This window comes from Melospiza melodia, chromosome 10 (genome assembly GCF_035770615.1).
Source record: "Melospiza melodia melodia isolate bMelMel2 chromosome 10, bMelMel2.pri, whole genome shotgun sequence".
Classification (NCBI taxonomy): Eukaryota; Metazoa; Chordata; class Aves; order Passeriformes; family Passerellidae; genus Melospiza; species Melospiza melodia.
Genome location: NC_086203.1, coordinates 12,010,642 through 12,030,571, shown reverse-complemented (window position 1 = coordinate 12,030,571; position 19,930 = coordinate 12,010,642). Strand labels below are relative to the sequence as shown.

The window sequence follows — 19,930 nt, the reverse complement described above, 5'->3', positions numbered from 1 at the left end:
GCCGCCCCCCCAGGGCCCCTCCAGCCCCGCGGGCTCTGCCGAGCGCGGCACCGGCGCCTGGCGGTGTCCGGGCAGCGGGACGGAAGTTTGAGGGAGTCCCAGCTAGGGGAGTCTGTCGGGGGACGGGGAGGCGGCAAGTGTCGGGCAGGTCTCGCTGGGGCGCGCGGGGTTTCCCGCTGGAGGCGTTGGGCTGCCCGGCTCGGGACGGGAATCGGTGCGGCTCCCCGGTACAACATGGAGTCGCCGCGCGGAGCGGAGTGACTAGGCCAGACCGGGCAGACAGGCAGGGAGTGAGACGGGCAAGGGCTCCAACGCTCCCGCCAGCTACATGAGTGTATGCGCCACCGCCACTGCCGGGGCTGCGCTGCGCCGGGGCTGCGCTGTGCGCGGCGCGGGGAGAAACGGGCGGTGAGTCACGGGGACGCAGCGCGCACCGAGCGCCGCCATGGCCTCCCCGCCCGCCCCCGGCCAGCGCGCGGGACGCACGCCCCGCCCACCCTCCGGCCGCCACGGTTGGGCGTCCCCGTCCGCCGCTCCCATTGGCCGCTCCGCAGCGCCGCTCTGCTCCCATTGGCCGAGCGGGCTCCGGCGAGCCGTGCGCACAGCGGCGGGGCGGGGTGAGCCGACGGGCCGTGTGCACACCGCGTGTGGCGCAGGCAGCGGGACCGGTGGGGCCGAGCGGGCGAGCGGAGCTGAGTCGTGCGGGGGCCGCGGCTGCGGGGAACCGGACCGCAGGTACCGCCGGGGGGCCGCGAGGGAACCGCAGGGGAGCGCCCGGGGGTCCCGCGGGGCCCCGAGGCGGCAGCGAGAGCACCGCGCGGGACGGCGATGGCGCTGGCGCACTCCGGCCTAGCGCGCGGGAAAGTCCGGCCGGGCGGGCGCCGGCGCCATTCCCGGCCCTGCGGCGCACTGGGCAGGCCGTGAGGGCCGCTAGAGCCGTGAGGGCCGCGGGCCGGGAGAGGGCGGCGGGCGGCGGCGGGTGAGTCAGGTCTGGGTTCCGGGAGCGCCCAGGGAGCCTGCGCCGCTCGGGGGAGGGAGGCCGGGGCGCTGGGCGCGGGGGGAGCCGCTCCGCTCGGCCCGGGCGCGGCCCGCAGGCGCCTCACGCTCGGTCTGGGAGCCGGGGGTGGCGGGCGGCGGGGCCGGGGCAGCGCTGCACGTGGCCGTGGGGAGAGGGGCCCGGCCGGGCCGCCCGTGAGCCAGCGAGTTTGGGGAAAGATCGTCCTATGAGTTTGGGGGCTGCGGAGAACGGGCTGGAACGAAATATTTTCTTCACTAAATTATTTTTCTTGTTTTTTTTTTTTTTAAATATAATTTTGAATCCCCGCTGAAGTCCCGTCGGCGGGGCCGCGGCCCGCGCACCACGTGGTTGCCCACGTGTGGGGCGCTGCCGGAGAGCGGAGGGTCGAGGTGTCGCAACTGTTCGCTCCTGCCACAGGCACGGATGGTGGCCTGCTCTAAATCCAAATGCGACCTATAAATGGATAGGAAAAATAGTCCGTGCCATCTGCAGATCGCGGGCTGCGGGGCGGCCTTTTATTCGAGTTCCTGTCTGGCGTGGTTCTCAAGTAACCGCTGTTAGTCATTGAGGAGCCGGCATTGTCACAGCGTTTATTAAATTTAATAGTGAGTTCTGGTTTCCTGTGCGCGCTCAACGTGATCCCATCGCCACGCAGCATTGGGGTTGCCCAGCCCGCGTTTCCTCCTTCAGTGCACACTTGCCTGGAGTAGCAATCCTGCATCCGTCCTCAAAGGGAAAAGGTTGAATAGGTTCACTAGAGCTGTGCAACGGTCCTGAGAGTTACAGGTTTAACCTGCCATTTCAACTAACTTTGTTAATGTCTGGGCTGGATGTTGTGTTTAAAGTCTCACATGTTGCTCGTGGTGTTTAAATTTAAGATTTCATACAGATAGACATAAAAATTAAAGGGGAAGATGGTAAAATGTGCATATTTGTTCAATAGGGTCTAGCCCTTTCCATATCAACTAGTATGGATAGGCAGAAAGTGCTAGTGAGTCACTCCTTGATGAACTTTTGTTCTCTTTCTTGTTTGTGTCAACAGAGATATCTCAGAATTACTTGTCTAAGTGGAGTCATGATGTCCTTTTGGCCTGGTTTCTGTCCCCTCTTGAGTCTGAGTTAATGTTCAGCAGTCCTGGCTCAGCCTGGCTGTGACATGAACTGAGGGCTCCTGAATGGAGCAGAGGGATTAGCTTTTCACATCGGCAGCTTTCCTTGAGTTTTCAGACTAGTTTATTCCAGAACTGGGGTGTTGTTACCTACTGATCAGAATACTTCATTTTGTATCTTGTTTTAGTGAGAGCAGAAGAGGGAGACAGGAGCATCACTTTGCTGTTGCAGCTTTTCAGGTTACAGTGTGGAAATAAACTGCTAACTACGATGGCTTTGGTCACAGTGCTGTGTCCAGGAATTCTTACAACGCGTTGCTTAGGAAATAAAAACTCCCAGGTGGTATTTCTTGTAAAATGAGTCATGCCTTGACTTCTCTTTTGAAACGGAATGCTAGCTTGTGATTAGCAGGCCTTTGTGCCTGTTCAGTGCTCCAGAGGACAGCAGGGCTGTGCTTCCTGTCACCTTGGGGTTTCATCACCGGGCTCTGCCTGTCCAGCTCAGGTGTGGTGCTGTGGGTTGCTCACAGCAGCCCGGGAGGGCCCTGCCGGTTTCCCCAGGGTGCCTGTGCTGGAGCAGGGGCTGTCTCTGCTCTGTGACTGAAGGAGTGAAGTCCTGCTGGTTGCAGGTGCTGTTTGTAGGGCACACGAGGCACTGGAGTGAAGAGAATTGCCCCTGTTCTGTTGGATCCTGAGTAATCCCAGAGGTGCAGCTCAGCTTCCTTTTCACTATGAAGAGCCCAAGTTAGTTGTATTGTAGTTAAATTTGTTAAAACAACTTCTTTGGAGGGCATCTAGGTTAAAAGCCATGTAAAATGAGGAGTGTTACAGTGGAGCTTTGTGGCAGTGTTTTACATCATCAGGTCTGAAGGGGCTGCTAAAACAGAGCTGAATATTGCTGAATCTCATGCTTGAAGGCTGGAGATCATTAGCACCTCTCCTGTTCTGAGAGTCTTGAATATGTATTAACTGCAAAGCCACAGAAAAACAGAGTATGAGACAGGAAACTTCTTGTGTCTGAGGTGTCTCCTACAACTAGGAGAATTATCAAGAAACTCCCACTTAAAGTTTGGTGCTCAAGTTGCACTGAAAAACTTCAGCTGTGTCCTAGGAAAGTGCTGTGGTGCCACAGGGATCTCTGTCATCAGTCCCTGTATGGCCACCACACAGAACAAGGTCTAAAATTCACTCTTAATAATGTTTCAGCTTCCAGCTGCAGTTTCAGAGGTCTTTAGGAGGAGTTAAATAACTGCTTTCTGCCTTCTCTAGAAAGGCAAGGTTTGAGGTGAGAAAGCACAACTAGACCTGAGTTTCTGGGGGAGTTTTGGGAGCTAATCCAGGAGGCAGTGCCTTGTGTATTTGACCTGTCTCAGAAATGCCAGATGAGGCTGAAGTTGTAATTTCTTTGCCATTACCACTTTTCCTGCCCTGGTGAGGTAAAAATCTGGTTCTGCTATGTAAGAAGGGAGGGGACGATGACACATGGACAGACAGGACAGGCTGCTTTGTGTAACACATCTGAGCTCTGCAAAACAGTGAGAGCTGGGACTGAAAACTTTCCAAGAAGACTTAGGTAGGTAGCTCTCTTACAGAAGGCTTGCTTAAGGTGGCCTTGATAGATAAAGGAGCTGCTGGAAACTTGCCTGTGATGACAGAATGGAGGGGTATTGACTAACAGAAGTGTTTGAACTTGGGTGGTTTTACTGTGCTCATTTTTTTCTCTTGGAAGTAACTGAAAACTGTAATGGTGTCCAGAGTGCTTGGAGGCTCTCCATTTAAGGGCTTGTCTTCTGAACCAGCCTTTTCTGGATGCTGCTCCTTGAAGGTGGCTCTTGGCTTTCTCTGCAAACTGAATTACTGCAGTTCACACTGGTGGGCAGTTCTGTCCTGTGAGGCTTGGTTGGATGCAGGCAGATGAAAGCAGTGTCAGCTGCAGCCACCTCTCACTGGTAAATCCATTTGCAGTTCCAGACCCTTTACAGGAGGATGCAGAAGTTTAACATGGAAATATAGTGGAGAGAAACTGCAGGCAAACCCTTTGGATGTGTTTAAGGGCTCTGAGGATGAGGCAGCATGTCTGTAATCACATTTGTATGGCAGCTGTAACCTTGCACTGCTGTGAGCTCAGGGTGGGCACAGGGGCTCTGAGGATAGAGGTGTTTAAATGAATCTCGGGCTGGAAGGATCCTTGCACAGAGACTGGAGTTTGACTTTGGATTTCTGCTTCAGTTTGTGTAATCTTTACCAATTTGCTGTATAGCAGAGACAGAGAAACTTGAGGTTTTCTCTTTGAAGGGGCAGTTAAAAAGGAAAAACCTCTGAATCAGATGTAGAACTTGTGTATTGGCATTCCTTTGGGGCAGTGAGGAGTGAGCTCTTGTCCCTCCTGCACTGGCAGAGGGACAGACTGGCTGTAGGCTGCCATTGATCTCGGTGTGAAAGCCCCAGTGTGGATCTGGAGCACTCTGGCTCACCTGTCACACATTTACCTTTCACCCTGTGTTAACCTGGCTGGGTCTGTCAGTGCTTCCTGTGGGGCACTGCCAGCAGCTCCCAGTCCTGTCACCTCCTGCTGGAGTCTTGGATTCACGCTTGGGAGTGAAGCCTCCTCACTTGTGCTGCAGGTCTCTTACAGCTGGTGCCTGCTGTTTTGTTCTTTTTGATAGATTTTGTGTTGCAGTTTGATAATGCTTTAATGTGAGGACTGTTGTAATGAAGGATATATATATATTTAAAATTCAGAGACCCCATCCTGGCCCTGTTGCAGATGAGCAGCAGCAGCGCTGTGTGCCGCGCTGTGTTTTCCTGTTGTGCAGTGCCGACACGGTTGCTATGCCAGCAGGGATAACCAAAGGCCGGGAGTGCCAGTGCTGCCAGCGCACGGGCAGAGCTCAGCCGGGCTGCCCTCAGGGGGCGCTGCAAATCCTCAGCGCTGAGCTGTGTGTGTGAAATCGAGTGAATCTCTCTAGGTGCTCCAACAACCAGTTTTAACTTTGTTCAGATGTGTCTGTGGTCTTCTTGCAGCTTTTCACTCCTAAACTGGCCATCTTTCATTTTAAGGGCAAAATCTATCATCTAGTCCAGCTAGAAGTTAGATGTGGGGTTACAGAGATGACATGCTAGAGTATGGACCACTTGTATTTTTAATTCTCACCATTTACTGTGGTTGGAATGACCATTTCTGTACAGAAGACCATCAGAGAGAGGAACAGTTTTGAGGGAGGATGGATAAAAAGCCACACTAAATACTTTGGAAATAGCTAAATGGCAGTTTGTGTTTAGATGCACACTCTATATTTAAGAGCTAATTCTGGTTCCTGCTGGAGTGAAGAAAGCTCCTGTAGTGGCTTTCTTCAAGACTCAGCTTGTGGGAGTTCCTGTAATCTGGGATGCTGGAGGTCTGGGAGGAGGGGAATCATTCTGTACCATGAATAAACTGCAGGGTTACAGGGGGATTACCTTGAAGGGGAAACAGGTAAACCGTGAAAGATGCCAGATAATGATTCTGCTTCTGTTGGGTAAAGAATAAAGAGTAGGGAGAGGGTATGTGAGGTATTAAACTTCAGGAGACTTCATCAAAACAAAGCTTGACATGCATATTTTTAAACCAGTGTACTTTAAACTTGTCTTCAAGCACGTTTTAAAAAAGAGTTTAAATGTGTAACTTCCTTGTTCTTTTCTGGCTCTGGAGGTGTTGTGTGAGTGTCCTGCAGCTCAGGGGAGGTGAGGCAGTGTGAGCACAGTCTGGGACTGCCCTGTCCATTGGGGTTGTGCAGGCTGACTCTGCTCATGCTCCATTCCCAGTGTGGGCTCTCAGAACTGCCTGTCTGATGCTTCCAGAGCATTCTAGGGATGTTTTGCCCAGTTAGCCTTCTCCATAGTTAGCAACTATCTGTTGTCTTAACATCTTAAAACATTTTCTTTTGCGTATACCTGGAGTGGAATATGCATCCTGAGCTAAAGGTTAATTACAAGTTGTAGTTTTGCTTTTCAGAGTTAAACTGCTGTTTAGGTCAGAAAAGACCTAAAGTCTTCAAATGTGAAGCTAAAGGGCTTTTGAATGCTTTAGGTTTAATACTGCCCATTCTTGGCTTCCAGTCAGTAGTAAAGGCAGTAGCTGCCAGGCAGATCCTTCGAGAGAAAATGTAACAACTACCAAGAGGAAATAACTTGTAGAGATTAAGTTTCTGGCTTTTGAGTTTTAACTCTGAGCAACAAGTAAGAAGGTGCTTTACTGAAAGAGATTATGATATTAAGGCTGCTACTACAATAGTTAAAGGGATTTCCTTCTCTTTTTCCCTCTCCCTGAATATTTTGGAATTTCTTGCAGTAAAGGGTGGCTACAAAACACTTAGAGGAAAAGTTACCTAGCAAATTGTCTGTTCAAAGCTGTCTTACTCAAAGCAAAGTGGAGGCAAACTTGTATCCTCTGCAGTGGTTTCAGTGATCATGATCAGATACTGTACAGGAAAGTACTGGCTTAGCTGGGAGTCCTGTATGGTTTGCAGTGCCTTTGCTGAGGGGCTGGGGAGCCTCTGAATGTCTCATTTTAACGTGGCCTTGGGCTGGGGGAGCAGGAGGTGCTCAGAAATGTCCTTCTTGTTCAGACAGGTGATCTGCAGCCATGAGCAGCAACGAGTGCTTCAAGTGTGGCCGTACTGGGCACTGGGCCCGGGAGTGCCCCACTGGGATGGGCCGTGGCCGTGGCATGAGGAGCCGTGGCAGAGGTGAGTGCAGGGGCTGGGCTATTGGAAAAAAGGCTCCCGATATTCCCAGTTAGATTGTGCCTGGGCCGGTCTGACCCTCGCTGCTGGGCCAAAGGCAGCAACTGCGGTGTGTCACCCCAGAGACACCTTGGCTTGCTGGATATTGCAGCTGGGCACTGAACAAGTCCAGGCTTGGTAGGAACCCCGTTTACCTCAGGAGGAATAGCTTCAGGCGATGGTGAAGAGAAAAAGGATGGATTCTGCTGGAGGGTTTAATGTCCAGAGGTTTATTCCATGGTTACAGAGGTCTGAACGTGAGCAACTGCTCCAACAGAATCCCCCCGCATGGTCTGATCACGTTTTTAAGCTCAGGGACAGGGGAGGGGAGGTACAGGTGAGCCACCAACCAGGTGAGAGGGGCAGGGTCTCAGGGGAAGATGACACCCAGACAGGCCAATGACCTCTGGGCATGGGGGCATCCTTTGAACTTGACCAACCACACGACGCCTTGCTGGAATGTTCAGCCTGATTGACAGGACTCACTCAGCATGGGGGCAAGGGGGAAGGGAGAGAGTATAGGCACACCTGGGAAAGTGACCTGGAAGGCCAAAATGGGACATCACAGCACACCACAACACTGGGCTCTGTGTTTGTGTGCACAGCAGAGCTCCAGCTGCTGCTCTGTGCAGTGCCAGCCTCTGCCACACCCCAGTGAAGAAGCTCAGAATCTCATTGGTAATAAGAACCAGGAAAATTGCCTCTACCTAAGAGTTTGGCTGGGGGCTCTGAGAGTGAAGCAAACTTGTCAGTTCAGTTTGTGATTGATTCTTAAAAGTATTCTGAATGTAATACTTACTCCTGGTTTTGTTCTTTTACCAATTTCAAGCAGGCTTCCAGTTCATGTCCTCGTCTCTGCCGGATATCTGTTACCGCTGTGGTGAGTCTGGCCATCTTGCCAAGGACTGTGACCTTCAGGAGGATGGTAAGTATCACTAAATATTCCACCTCTTCAGTGCCACAGGCAGGGCTCTGGGGCTGAGGAGAAGGGTGCTGGGCTTCCCTGGGAGCAAGCAGCGCACGTGCCCCGTTCCCAGCACGCTGCCCCTCGTGCTACCAAGGTTTTATAGTCTTGTTTGGTATGTTTTTCTTATTGTGGAAGCCTGCTATAACTGCGGTAGAGGTGGCCACATTGCGAAGGACTGCAAGGAGCCCAAGAGGGAGAGGGAGCAGTGCTGCTACAACTGTGGCAAGCCCGGCCACCTGGCCCGCGACTGCGACCACGCAGACGAGCAGAAGTGCTATTCTTGTGGAGAGTTTGGGCACATTCAAAAAGACTGCACCAAAGTGAAATGCTATAGGTAAGGACTGACAGGAGGCAGCTGTGGGATGTACCTCTTGGGCTGGATGTGTTCTGTGTCCCACTGTTGTTCAGAGCTAAGGCTTAAACACCTGTTAGCAAGGCGGAGTACAGATTCCATGCTGTTTCTCTAGATGGCCACCCAGTGCAGGTGCTCAGTCACTGGAGCTGTGCAGAAAGGGTTGAGTCCTGCTGCAGAAGGTGGCAGGAGGCACTTGGCTGTAGCAGAGGTAGGCACTCTGTGTCTTCTGCCAGAGCTAACAAACCCCAGCTGTACTGCCCAGCTGACTGGCACAGCCAGCCCCTGCAGGAGCACACTGAGGATGCTTTGCTTATGGGAACAGTGAATAGAAGTGGGTGTTAAATTGGTTTGAAATGCCATCTTCTTTGGAGTGTTGTCTGGTTTTTGAATGCAGTATATACCAGAAACAGCAAGTTCCTGAGAGCAGTATTCTTCACCCCCACCAACATTCCCTTCTGTGGAGGAAGGAGAGAGAACATGGTGTATTTGAGTTAAAACTAATTATTCTCAAAGCAAGGCTAAACTGCAAGCATAAGCATTGGGAACAGGCAAAGCCCAGGACACAATTGGGAAAAACCCTGCCAACACAGCAAGCTGATGTGCAGTGATTGTGGCACATCCAGTGATTAATGGGCGTTGATCATTTGGGAGCAGCTGATGGCTCTGCTGAGGACAAACTTGCTTCATGTCAGAGAACTGTGGAACAGAAGCCCTGAATGCAGGACTAGGCTTGCATGAAGCTGAAGTAGACAGTGTCCTGGGCAGAGCAGGATTGCTCCTGTGGGTGTTGTGGCTGCTCTGACAGAACCTTTGCTCTTGCAGGTGTGGTGAAACTGGCCATGTAGCCATCAACTGCAGCAAGACCAGCGAAGTCAACTGCTACCGCTGCGGCGAGTCAGGGCACCTTGCACGGGAATGCACAATTGAAGCTACAGCCTAATTATTTTCCTTTGTCGCCCCTCCTTTTTCTGATTGATGGTTGTATTATTTTTCTCTGAATCCTCTTCACTGGCCAAAGGTTGGCAGATAGAGGCTACTCCCAGGCCAGTGAGCTTTACTTGCCGTGTAAAAGGAGGAAAGGGGTGGAAAAATCAACTTTCTGCATTTAACTACAAAAATGTTTATGTTTAGTTTGGTAGAGGTGTTATGTATAATGCTTTGTTAAAGAACCCCCTTTCCGTGCCACTGGTGAATAGGGATTGATGAGTGGGAAGAGTTGAGTCAGACCAGCAAAAACCCTCTCTGGGTTACAGGGAAGTGATCCTATGCAGGAGGAATGAAATTCTGGAAGTGTCTAAACTTCCTCATAACTTTTATTTTATTACAATGGCCTTGGATTGTCTGACCTCAGTAGCTGTTAACACCAAGTGATATCTGCATCAGGCCCTACCTAGAGCATATAGCTGAGTGGGAGTAAACAAACAAGATGCAATGCCTGTTAATGGCCATGAGAGAGAGAGAGAAATCTGAAATAAATCTAAAAGTAACAGTAATTCAGTCAGTGAATGTTAATGTTGGAGATACAGAACGCAATGGGAAGCTTTTGAATAAATATCTCAAAGTCAATCTGAAACCCAGACATCAGTGCTCATAGCATAAACAATTTGGAGCTATTCAGGAGTTGCAAATAAATGCATTTTCACAGAAATCAAGATGTTATTTTTGTATACTATATCACTTAGACAACTGAGTTTCATTTGCTTGTAATCGGTTTTTAAAGTAAGATGGTAAGAGCAATTGAAGTCCTAGAACATAGAAAATGTAATTTTAACTATCAATAAAGCTGGAGGAGGAAGGGGAGTTTGGCTAAAGTTCCTTTTGTTTATTTTTGGTTTTCCTGTACACAGTGCAAAACAACATATTAAAAGGGGTATGTGGAGGTTCAGCTTGGCCTTTTCTTTTCTGCTGTCTCATGTTGAGGTCCTGTCTGCACATGTTCATGGGAGTGGGGCTGGATGGGGGCTGAATACATCTGTGCTGAGGCACTTCAAGCATTTAATGGAAAAGCCACTGAAGGAGGGGTTGCTGGAGGTGCAGTTCCAAACTCTGAGTAGGTCAGAGTGGTGTTTGAGCTGCCATAGTGGCACTGAGAACCTAAAGCCTCTGCACTTGGCCTGCCCCTGTGCTGGTTCACAGGGGTCAGTGACCAGGAAGGAGCTGATAAAGAGAGGCTCTTCACATGCCCTCAGGAAAGTCAGCGTGCAGGGCTCTGGGCTGGGCAGGGCTTCACCCTGAGGCTGCTGCAGAAGGGGCTGCTCACACCTGGCGTGAGGACTGGGCTGTGCCTGGAGTGTCTGAGCTGCTGCCTGTGCTCAGCTCTGGCAGCTCCCCTGGAATCTGCAGTGTGCTGCACTCATGCTCAAATTGTCACTCTAAAGGTTTTCCTTTCCAGTCCCAAGGGCTGTGGGGGCTGTGCTGTCTGTCCTGCAGGAGAAGTGCCAGACTGGCATCTGTGCTGGAGACAGCTGAATTGGCACTGCCACTTGTACCTCTGGTATCATTACAGTTACTGTCAGGGGAGCATTCCTGGTGATTTTGGAAGCAGCAGTGAAATGTCTGCATTCTCCTGGGGTAGTGCAGATAGCACATGGTGGTTCAGCCTGCTAGGTTGGGACAAGTTCAGTCTTTGCACACAATTATCTTTGTTAAACAGCAGTAAAGCTTGGACTTAGCTGATTACAACGACATGGGAGTCTTTGGGACTTCAATGACAGCTACAAAGTGGTGTTTTCCTCTAATAAAATCTATATACAATCAGAACAAGATTTAAAAGCTGAGGAACACAAACTAGGCTGTAAGTTCCAGAAGGAGAAAATGACTTCAAAAGATGTCTCTTCCTTGATCATCTTTCTGTGAGAACGTTGTTGCTGCTGTTCATAGTCAATTTTCCCAAGAGAACAGGAGCTGGAAAGCAAGGGGTGATTTCATTGTGGGACATGGGAAAAATCAATTCTCCCTATGTTTCATGTTCATCTTTTTCACTAATGCTGAGGCCTCTCCTCATTCCTTATGGCAAACTCATGAAGTGGTTACAGAGAAGGACTGTTCCTCGGGAATTGAGTGACCAGACAAGGGACAGTGGGCACAAACGGAAAGGGGAAATTCACATCAGGTATTGGAAGGAGCTTCTTTGCATGGGAGGGTGGGCAGGCCCTGGCACAAGTGCCCAGAGCAGCTGTGGCTGCCCCAGGATCCCTGGCAGTGTCCCAGGGCAGGCCGGGCGGGGCTGGGAGCAGCCCGGGGCACTGGGAGGTGTCGGTGCCGTGGCAGGGGTGGCACTGCGGTGTCCCCAGTGTCCCCCCCGGCAGTGTCTGAGGCCAGGCCGGGGGGGCTGGGAGCAGCCCGGGGCAGCAGTGGTCGGTGTCGGTGTCGGTGCCGTGCCAGCGGTGTCACTGCCGTGTCCCCAAGGTCCCCCCGCACCGGGGCCCTCCCTGCTCATCCCGGCCCCCCGATCCCAGCAGCGCGCATGCACCAAGCGGGGTCATCCAATCCTGCGCGAGCGGGGTGCGCAGGCGCAGTGGGGAGCGGGGCCGCGTTCAGTTCCGGGGCTTGGAGCTGCTGCGTGCACGGAGCGTTCGGCGGGACCGGGACTGAGGGCACGGGGGAGCCATGGTGAGTGCGGGGCTGAGGGCACGGGGGGTGCGGGGTAGGGACTGAGGGCACGGGGGAGCCATGGTGAGTGCGGGACTGAGGGCACGGGGGAGCCATGGTGAGTGCGGGGCTGAGGGCACGGGGGGTGCGGGGTAGGGACTGAGGGCACGGGGGAGCCATGGTGAGTGCGGGACTGAGGGCACGGGGGAGCCATGGTGAGTGCGGGGCTGAGGGCACGGGGGAGCCATGGTGAGTGCGGGGCTGAGGGCACGGGGGAACCATGGTGAGTGCGGGGCTGAGGGCACGGAGGGTGCGGGGTAGGGACTGAGGGCACGGGGGAGCCATGGTGAGTGCGGGGTAGGGACTGAGGGCACGGGGGAGCCATGGTGAGTGCGGGGCTGAGGGGCTGAGGGCACGGGGGAGCCATGGTGAGTGCGGGGCTGAGGGCACGGGGGAGCCGTGGTGAGTGCGGGGCTGAGGGCACGGGGGAGCCGTGGTGAGTGCGGGGCTGAGGGGACGGGGGAGCCGTGGTGAGTGCGGGGCTGAGGGGACGGGAGAACCATGTTGAGTGAGTGGCTGAGGGCACGGGGGAGCCATGGGGAATGCGGGGCTGAGGGGACGGGAGAACCATGGTGAGTGAGTGGCTGAGGGCACGGGGAGCCATGGTGAGTGCGGGGCTGAGGGCACGGGGGAGCCATGGTGAGTGCAGGGCTGAGGGCACGGGGGAGCCATGGTGAGTGAGTGGCTGAGGGCACGGGGAGCCATGGTGAGTGCGGGGCTGAGGGGACGGGGGAGCCATGGTGAGTGCAGGGCTGAGGGGTCACTCAGCTTTTGTTGTCCCCTGGTGCCACTGCCCGTTGCAGGGCTCGGAGGGGACCGGCCGAAGCTGGGAGCGCTGGAGGAGCAGGCCAGGGCCCGGGGTGCCTGAGGCCGCTCTGTTTGTGTCTTGCAGGCTCGAAACGCGGAGAAGGCCATGTGAGTGCAGCGGGGACACCACCGAGCCCGGGCTCACCTCAGAGCTGGTCTCACACATCCGTGGCTGCTGGCCCTGACTACCTGATCTCACACGCCTGTACCTGCTGGCCTGTAGAACACACATCTGTGACTGGCTGGCCCATAGAACTCGCTGTTCTGCCTCTTTTAAAGCACTGACAGTTTAATGATATTTCTGGGTACTCAGTTGTGCGTGTGCTGGCCCACAGGCAGTGGGAGTTTGAGGGCACCTGCACACACGTACCTGGTGCTGTGCAGTTCCTGTAGCTGTGCTGGGTGGGTCTGTGCAGGAGAGACCCTGTAGTTGTTCTCCTGCAGGCTGGGGGATAGGTACACTGAAATGTGCTGTAAAGGACCCTTGTGGTTTTAGGCAGTTCCCATTTTGGGAACAGAGATGCTAGGCCAGATCAGTCAGCATTTCTTTACTTGAGAAATGAACCACTGAGGATTTTGGGTGTTGAGAAGTCGCTAGCTGGAAGAGCTGGAGGGGGTCAGTGAATGTGTTCAGGCCTTTGTTTTCTACAGACTAATTGAGTCCATAATAACCACCCAGAGCAAAGCTTGTTCCTGCTGGAATATGGATTTGTGACAGTAAATCTGCTTTCTTCTCTTCAGGACGGCCTTGGCAAGGTTTCGGCAAGCCCAGCTTGAGGAAGGAAAGGTCAAGGTGAGGTGTAAAAGCCCTGGAGGTTTGGTAGCTCAAGGCAGGCCTTGTTCAGAGCCCACGTGTCCTGTCTTTAGAAGGAAAATAGTTCAGCTGACTATTTCACACTCACACAGCCAGGAAAATTCTCCACTAGAATTTCTCCAAACTTTTTTTACTTTTCTGTTTTGTATTGCATATCATGCAGCGAAAAGGGGTTTAATACCTTTTAATAAAAAGGTAAAGCCCTTTAATAAAAGGTAAAACTGAGGGGAAAGGGACAAAATAACTGCACACAAAACCCTAGAAGCAAGATGATGCATCAGTTTGTGTAAGCAAGCCAGTGGAATGTGAAGAAGTTTGAGAAGATGCTCTGTATAAACTGGAAAAAAATTAGGTAGTTTAGGAGTAGCAGTTGAGAAAAGCTTAACCTTCAGAAGGTGGTGTGTGCTGAAAATGGTGAAAATGTCCTGAATGGAACATTTGTTGTATTGGAGAGGATTATGGGGTGAGAGATTTTGGTTTGGATGAAATGGATTTAATTAGTTTTTGTAGTCAGTGATAGTTTAATTGTCAGGGCTGTAAATCATCACTGTTCTTCACTTACTAAAACTCGGTGGGAGCAGAAGGCCCTGGAGCTTGGCAGCACAGTTTGGCATTAATGGAGCAGCAGAGCCTGTGTGAAATGCAATGCCAGTGCTCAGCTGGGTGTGATGTGTGTGCTGTTCTGTCCACAGGAGCGAAGGCCTTTCCTTGCCTCAGAGTGCAATGAGCTGCCCAAAGCTGAGAAATGGAGGAGACAGGTAATGCCAACCTGGGGATTTTCTAATTCTGTAGGAAGTGGAACTTTACACTTCCTGCTTAGCCTGCTTACAAGGAGTTTTCCACACTTGCAGTACCCTGAGAGTTAAATCAATGAACATTTTCTAATATTTTACAGCTCAGTGTTCAGAGTAGCTCCTACCATGTCAGGTTGCTGCAAGGCCATGTCCTGCTGGGTCTTTAACATCTCCAGGGATTTAGATTCCAGGTTTTGGGGCTGCTGTTCCAGTGTTTGATTATCTTCCTAATGATTTCTTTCCCCTTGAATTTAACCAGAATTTCTCCAGTTTCATCTTGTGTTTTATTGCTACTTGTCCTATTGCTATGCACTTTTCAAACAATCTTGCTCTGTCTTCTTTGTTCCCTCCACTGATTGAGAAATTAATTTCTGTGTTCTTATTTGACTAGATCATTGGGGAGATTTCCAAGAAAGTGGCACAGATCCAAAATGGTAAGATTCATCTAACTATGTTTTATTTTTTGAATATCCAGTCATAAGCAGTTACAGTAAAAATCCCATTTCACATGAACTGGACTGTTTCCATTGCATAAATACTGAAATTCCTGTGGTGTTTCTCTGAGCTGCCTGATTTATTGTTTCTTTCCTCTCTAACAGCTGGATTGGGTGAATTCAGAATTCGGGACCTGAATGATGAAATAAACAAACTCCTGAGGGAGAAAGGACACTGGGAATACAGAATAAAGGAGCTGGGAGGGCCAGATTATGCTGTAAGTGTGGAATGGTGGTTCTGCTTACAAGTGACTGCTGAGAAAAATATGTAACATTTAGTTAGACATGAATGGCTTGGCAGTGTTATTTTTATTCAGCCTCCAAAACGTTTGGCTGTGTTAGAAGAAAGTTTTAAACTATGAACTCTGTTTATTTTCCAGAGGATTGGCCCAAAAATGTTAGATCATGAAGGGAAAGAGGTCCCAGGAAACAGAGGCTACAAATACTTTGGGGCTGCAAAGGATCTGCCAGGAGTAAGAGAACTTTTTGAGAAGGAACGTAAGTAAAGAGCAGCTCCTCTCAGACATGGGTCTGTGTAGTATAATATCTTGAGTAAAATGCTGTTGTAGTTTGTGGGGAGTGCTGGTGACAGCATTTCTGAATGTCTTAGGTCATTAGTGAAACACTGAGCACACATAATTAATTAAATGCTAGAGCACCTTTGGCTGTTTGCAATTAAGGAAATGTAGTACTGGTTCCTACTGGGAATTCCAAATGGTAAGGACTGATGGCCTATAGAAACTTCCAGCATAAGAAGTAAACTTCATTGAGAAGTTGTAAATGGTACTCAGAGTTCAGGACTAGAAGAAGGGAAAGTTGGGTTGAACATAATTTTAGAAGCAGGATTGAATTTTCATAATGAAAAACTGGAGGTAAGGGGATGAAACTTTGTCATGGAATGAGTGGGAATTGCTTGGGCCTGAAAGTGAGGCAGAGACAAATTGTGGGAAATACTCCAGGGTGTGGGGGAACCATTGGGTCATGCTCTGGGACTGGTTTGTGCAGGCCACAGGGTGACACCAGTGCTGGAGCAGCTCCATCGTGCTGGGGGTTGGCTGGCACCAGGCAGCTGTGGTGCTGTGGGGTTGGGGACACCTGGGGACACTCAGCAGGTGGTGGAGGTGACCTGTGGGTGACAGTGGTGTCCTTGCAGCCCTGCCACCCCCACGGAAGACTCGGGCTGAGCTGATGAAGGACATTGATGCTGAGTACTATGGCTACAGGGATGAGGATGATGGGATCCTGGAGCCCCTGGAGCAGGAGCATGAGAAGAAAGGTATGTGAGATTCCAAACCTGCTCAGAGCAGCCAGCAAGGGCAGCTGATGGACTCTGAGGTTAAGGCACCTTTTTTTCTGATGTAGAGGATTTAGGCAAGGAGTTTAAGTCCATTGGAAGAGCTCTGGCAATAAGACCATGCTGCTCTGGCTGGCCCTCAGCCACACTTGCCATTTTCCTTTGCTCCCCAGTTATAGCAGAAGCAGTGGAAAAATGGAAGATGGAGAGAGAAGCACGACTTGCAAGAGGCGAGGAGGAGGAGGAAGAAAACATCTATGCTGTCCACGAGGAAGAGGTAGGGGTGGCTCAGGTGATGTGACTTTCCATGTGTCTTCTGTGCTTCCTTCCTGGACATGGCATTACTCTGGCAAGGACCTGTCTGCTCCTGTCCTGGCCCTCTCCCCACCTCAGAATCAGAAGCAGGGGAGTGCTCTTGGCCCAGGCTTAGGGAGTGCTGGGGGCTGGCAGGTGAGGACAGACTTTCACTGCACTGAGAAACACCTTGCTGTGATTTCAGTGATTTCAGTGGCACTGTTATTGTCAGTGGTGTGTTGATAACACTGCTCAGTCTGGCTCCTGAGCACAACCTGCCTCAGCAACAGCACAAGCAGCTTTGGGGACAGGATAATGTCACACTGCCACTGTGTGAAAACTCAGGGGGTGCAGGGCCTTGTTTGCACTTGGATCATGGTGCAGCAGGGCTTTGCTGGTGCTGCTGTAACATGGCTGCTGCTTCTGACATGAGATCTGCTCCCAGTGAGATCTGGAGGAGGGTACTGGAAGCAAGGTCCCATTTCTCAGTCTGTATCTAGGTGGGTTAAGCACAAGAATAAAAAGGAGGAATCCGTTGTGACAGTGTTCACAGGGGTGCCAGGATGAGGGAAGAGATGAGGATCTGACTCCATGTTTCAGAAGGCTTGATTTATTATTTTATGATATATATTATACTAAAACTATACTAAAAGAATAGAAGAAAGGATTTCATCAGAAGGCTGGCTAAGAATAGAAAAAGAAAAAATGATAACAAAGGCTCTGTCTCAGACTCTCTGTCCGAGCCAGCTGACTGTGATTGGCCATTAATTACAGACAACCACATGAGACCAATCCCAGATGCACCTGTTGCATTCCACAGCAGCAGATAATCAATGTTTACATTTTGTTCCTGAGGCCTCCCAGCTTCTCAGGAGGAAAAATCCTAAGGGAAGGATTTTTCATGAAAGATGTCTGTGACAATCCATCAGATGGATCTCGTGGCTCCTCCAGTACCTGTTTTACTTGTATGATCCCATGGTTCATGAGCCCAGCTCTTAGGTGAGGGACCAGAGCAGAACAGAGCTGTTCAGGGAAGTGGTACCCATATTTTTAAAGCACTTGCTGCTTAGCTGGCTCATCTTCTGTTCACAGCTTTGCTGTGGCAGCCAGAGTTATGGAAGGGAGGAAATGCAGCTTTACATTCATGGCCATGCCACAGCAGAGCAAAGGCCTTAGGAGAAATGGAAGCAGTAATGCTGAAAATGTCCAGGAGCAGGGTCTGCATGTGATCCTTGTGTTCTTTTGGTGCTGGCTCCTCTTCACTCATTCCTGTGTTTATAGTGTTGATCATGTGTTGTTCCTTCTGGCAAAGCAAATGAAAAAGGGTTTTTTATGACCTCTATAGAAAATAAACTTGATGTGATTTTTTCACTTTTCAGTCTGATGAGGAAGGTGGCAAGGAGAGAGAAGGTGAAGATGGCCAACAGAAATTTATTGCACATGTTCCAGTGCCAACTCAACAGGAGGTAAGGCAGAACAGCACTCAGCTGCAGAGATGCACACTGGCTTTTGCAAGACACATTTTCCTTTACATCAGGTCATCAGTGACAGTGCCCTAAATTTGTGATTTCTGGGACTTGACTCTGCAGCTGTTTAATCCCCTTGCAAATGCTATAACCCTTTTCACCTGTGAATTTCCAAAACCTCCCTAAGTATTCCATAAATTGGGAGGTGTTGTGGTATAGCTGAGCATCTGGGGTCTCAGCATCTCAGCTGAGCTGAATCCACCCTGGTTTTGTCTCTGCAGATTGAGGAAGCTCTTGTACGAAGGAAGAAGATGGAGCTGCTGCAGAAGTATGCCAGTGAAACCCTGCTGGCACAGAGTGAGGAGGCAAAGACCCTGCTGGGATTGTAACAGTGCACAGTGCCTGGTCAGTGTGGGATCCCTCTGAGAGCAGCAGGCTCCTCAGTTCTGGTAGCAGTGGGTTTTAGCTCTGCAAGTTCCCTTGGATGTGGAGCAGACTGCTGGGATTTCAGTGTGGTGTGCAGGAGGACCATCACTCTGGTTTCTCCACTAGGATGACTTGTGCTCCAGTGCTGGAAAGGGAAAACCTTGGTGAACTTGTCTGTGCATCTAACAGCTGCCTCCAGTGCTTCCAGCTTGGGAAAGGGTCTGTGCTGTGGGGCCTCCTGCAGAGAGAAGCACACCCAGTGAGCTCCTAAGTCCTGGAAGAAAACCCATGGTGTTCCTGCCATCCTGTCTGCTCTGTCCTGGCTGTGAGTGTGCACAGCTTCTCATGCTGGCTATTGTTGAGCTGAGAAGTAACTCACACTATTACACCTGCTTTATTTATTTACCAGAACACCCTGGAACCTGTCTAGAGGGGCCTTGAAGGCAGATCTTAGGAGTGACTTTGGAGCAGATTTGATTCTTTCTAAAACACTTGCAATGTCTAAAACCTGTTACCTTTTTTGTGGTTTGTAACTGTGCCTGGATGAATTGCTTAAATGCTGGATATTCCAGCAGCTACTGTAAAAAACCTTGTTGAAACATTTTTTTATTAAAACTTATTTACAACCTGATGTCTGTTTTATTCTAGCTCAAAGGATTGTGATGATGCCCTAGTGTAGCCAAAGATTGTGATCATAGACAGCCATCCCTGTAGGGATTGAAGCTCTGCATCCCCTACTGCTCTTGGCTTGTGAATCCTGGGACAGGAGGCAAGGTAGAGCCTGGTCAAAGTCTTATGGATGATTAATAGGTCTGAATGAATGGCATTTGAAGGTGGGCATCTGCAGCCCTGGAGATTTTCTGTCTAAGGAACACAGTATTGAACAGCCAGGTCTGCAACCCTGCAGAATTTCAGTCTAAGGAACAGACTTTTGAACAGCCAGGTCTGGGTCTGTTCAGCATTTCTGGATGCTCTCAGTATTTATCTATTGCAATCTATTGTGAATAATCCACTCCAGAACAAGCTTGATGAAGTGATCAGACAAAAAAATTGGAATTGAAGAAGTGGAAAGCGTAGCTGCCAAATTAAAACTAAAAAAAAAAAAACCCAGAATAAATCAAAAGCTCAATTATTGGTAGCAAGCAGACAACTAACATCACAAACACATTCTTCTCTCTTCCTGGCAGCAGTGCAGCTTTCTCTGCTTTGTAAGAAAGCAGCAAACAATGTCTTTATGCTTATAATGATTTGTTGTAGATTTGCTTAACTGTGTACTGGAGATAACCAAACTAGATTTAAGTAGGGAAAAACCAGCTGATGGCCTGATACAGTCTGAGGGCTTGGTGATACCAGTGGTAGATCCTTCTGCCACTGTATGAATCTACAAGATAAAAGAAGACACAGGGGTAAAGGTAGATCAGGGACAGAGTGATGGTAACAGAAATACAAAAGAAGAATAAACTGAAAGAATGTGAAAAAAACAACTGGATTGTAATTCATGTTCAAAGGAGTATGACCAACATCATGATGTAAAAGGCAAGTTTATAGACAGGGCTGATCTCTGCCAGCCAACACAGAAAAGGAATAAATGCAAGAACTGCAGTGTGTAACTGCAGGGCAGACTGGCTGCTGCCTGGCTCTGCTGTGCCAGCTCCTCTCTCTGTAGCTCTGAGTGTGG

General features: G+C 50.4%; 2 protein-coding genes across 9 annotated transcripts; both read left to right on the top strand.

Annotated features, from left to right (window-relative positions):
• Positions 1 to 627: 627 nt before the first annotated feature.
• Positions 628 to 10,097, top strand: CNBP (CCHC-type zinc finger nucleic acid binding protein). Of its 4 annotated transcripts, none has more exons than XM_063164388.1 (5): positions 628 to 735; positions 6,735 to 6,854; positions 7,723 to 7,815; positions 7,990 to 8,191; positions 9,035 to 10,097. In XM_063164388.1, the coding sequence occupies exons 2-5, from the start codon at positions 6,752 to 6,754 to the stop codon at positions 9,150 to 9,152; spliced, it is 516 nt and encodes a 171-aa protein (XP_063020458.1). In that variant the 5' UTR covers positions 628 to 735; positions 6,735 to 6,751; the 3' UTR covers positions 9,153 to 10,097. The 4 variants fall into 4 exon arrangements, with proteins under 4 accessions (XP_063020458.1, XP_063020457.1, XP_063020456.1 ...); XM_063164387.1 differs by having other exon boundaries at positions 7,720 to 7,815; positions 7,993 to 8,191; XM_063164386.1 differs by having other exon boundaries at positions 7,720 to 7,815.
• Positions 10,098 to 11,725: 1,628 nt separating this feature from the next.
• Positions 11,726 to 18,883, top strand: ISY1 (ISY1 splicing factor homolog). 5 transcript variants are annotated; one of them, XM_063164381.1, is made up of 11 exons: positions 11,726 to 11,824; positions 12,756 to 12,778; positions 13,412 to 13,463; positions 14,177 to 14,242; positions 14,670 to 14,712; positions 14,878 to 14,990; positions 15,153 to 15,270; positions 15,926 to 16,048; positions 16,240 to 16,343; positions 17,740 to 17,826; positions 18,108 to 18,883. In XM_063164381.1, the coding sequence occupies exons 1-11, from the start codon at positions 11,822 to 11,824 to the stop codon at positions 18,213 to 18,215; spliced, it is 840 nt and encodes a 279-aa protein (XP_063020451.1). In that variant the 5' UTR covers positions 11,726 to 11,821; the 3' UTR covers positions 18,216 to 18,883. The 5 variants fall into 5 exon arrangements, with proteins under 5 accessions (XP_063020451.1, XP_063020455.1, XP_063020452.1 ...); XM_063164385.1 differs by lacking the exon at positions 11,726 to 11,824 and adding an exon at positions 11,992 to 12,018; XM_063164382.1 differs by lacking the exon at positions 11,726 to 11,824 and adding an exon at positions 12,164 to 12,189.
• Positions 18,884 to 19,930: the final 1,047 nt, after the last annotated feature.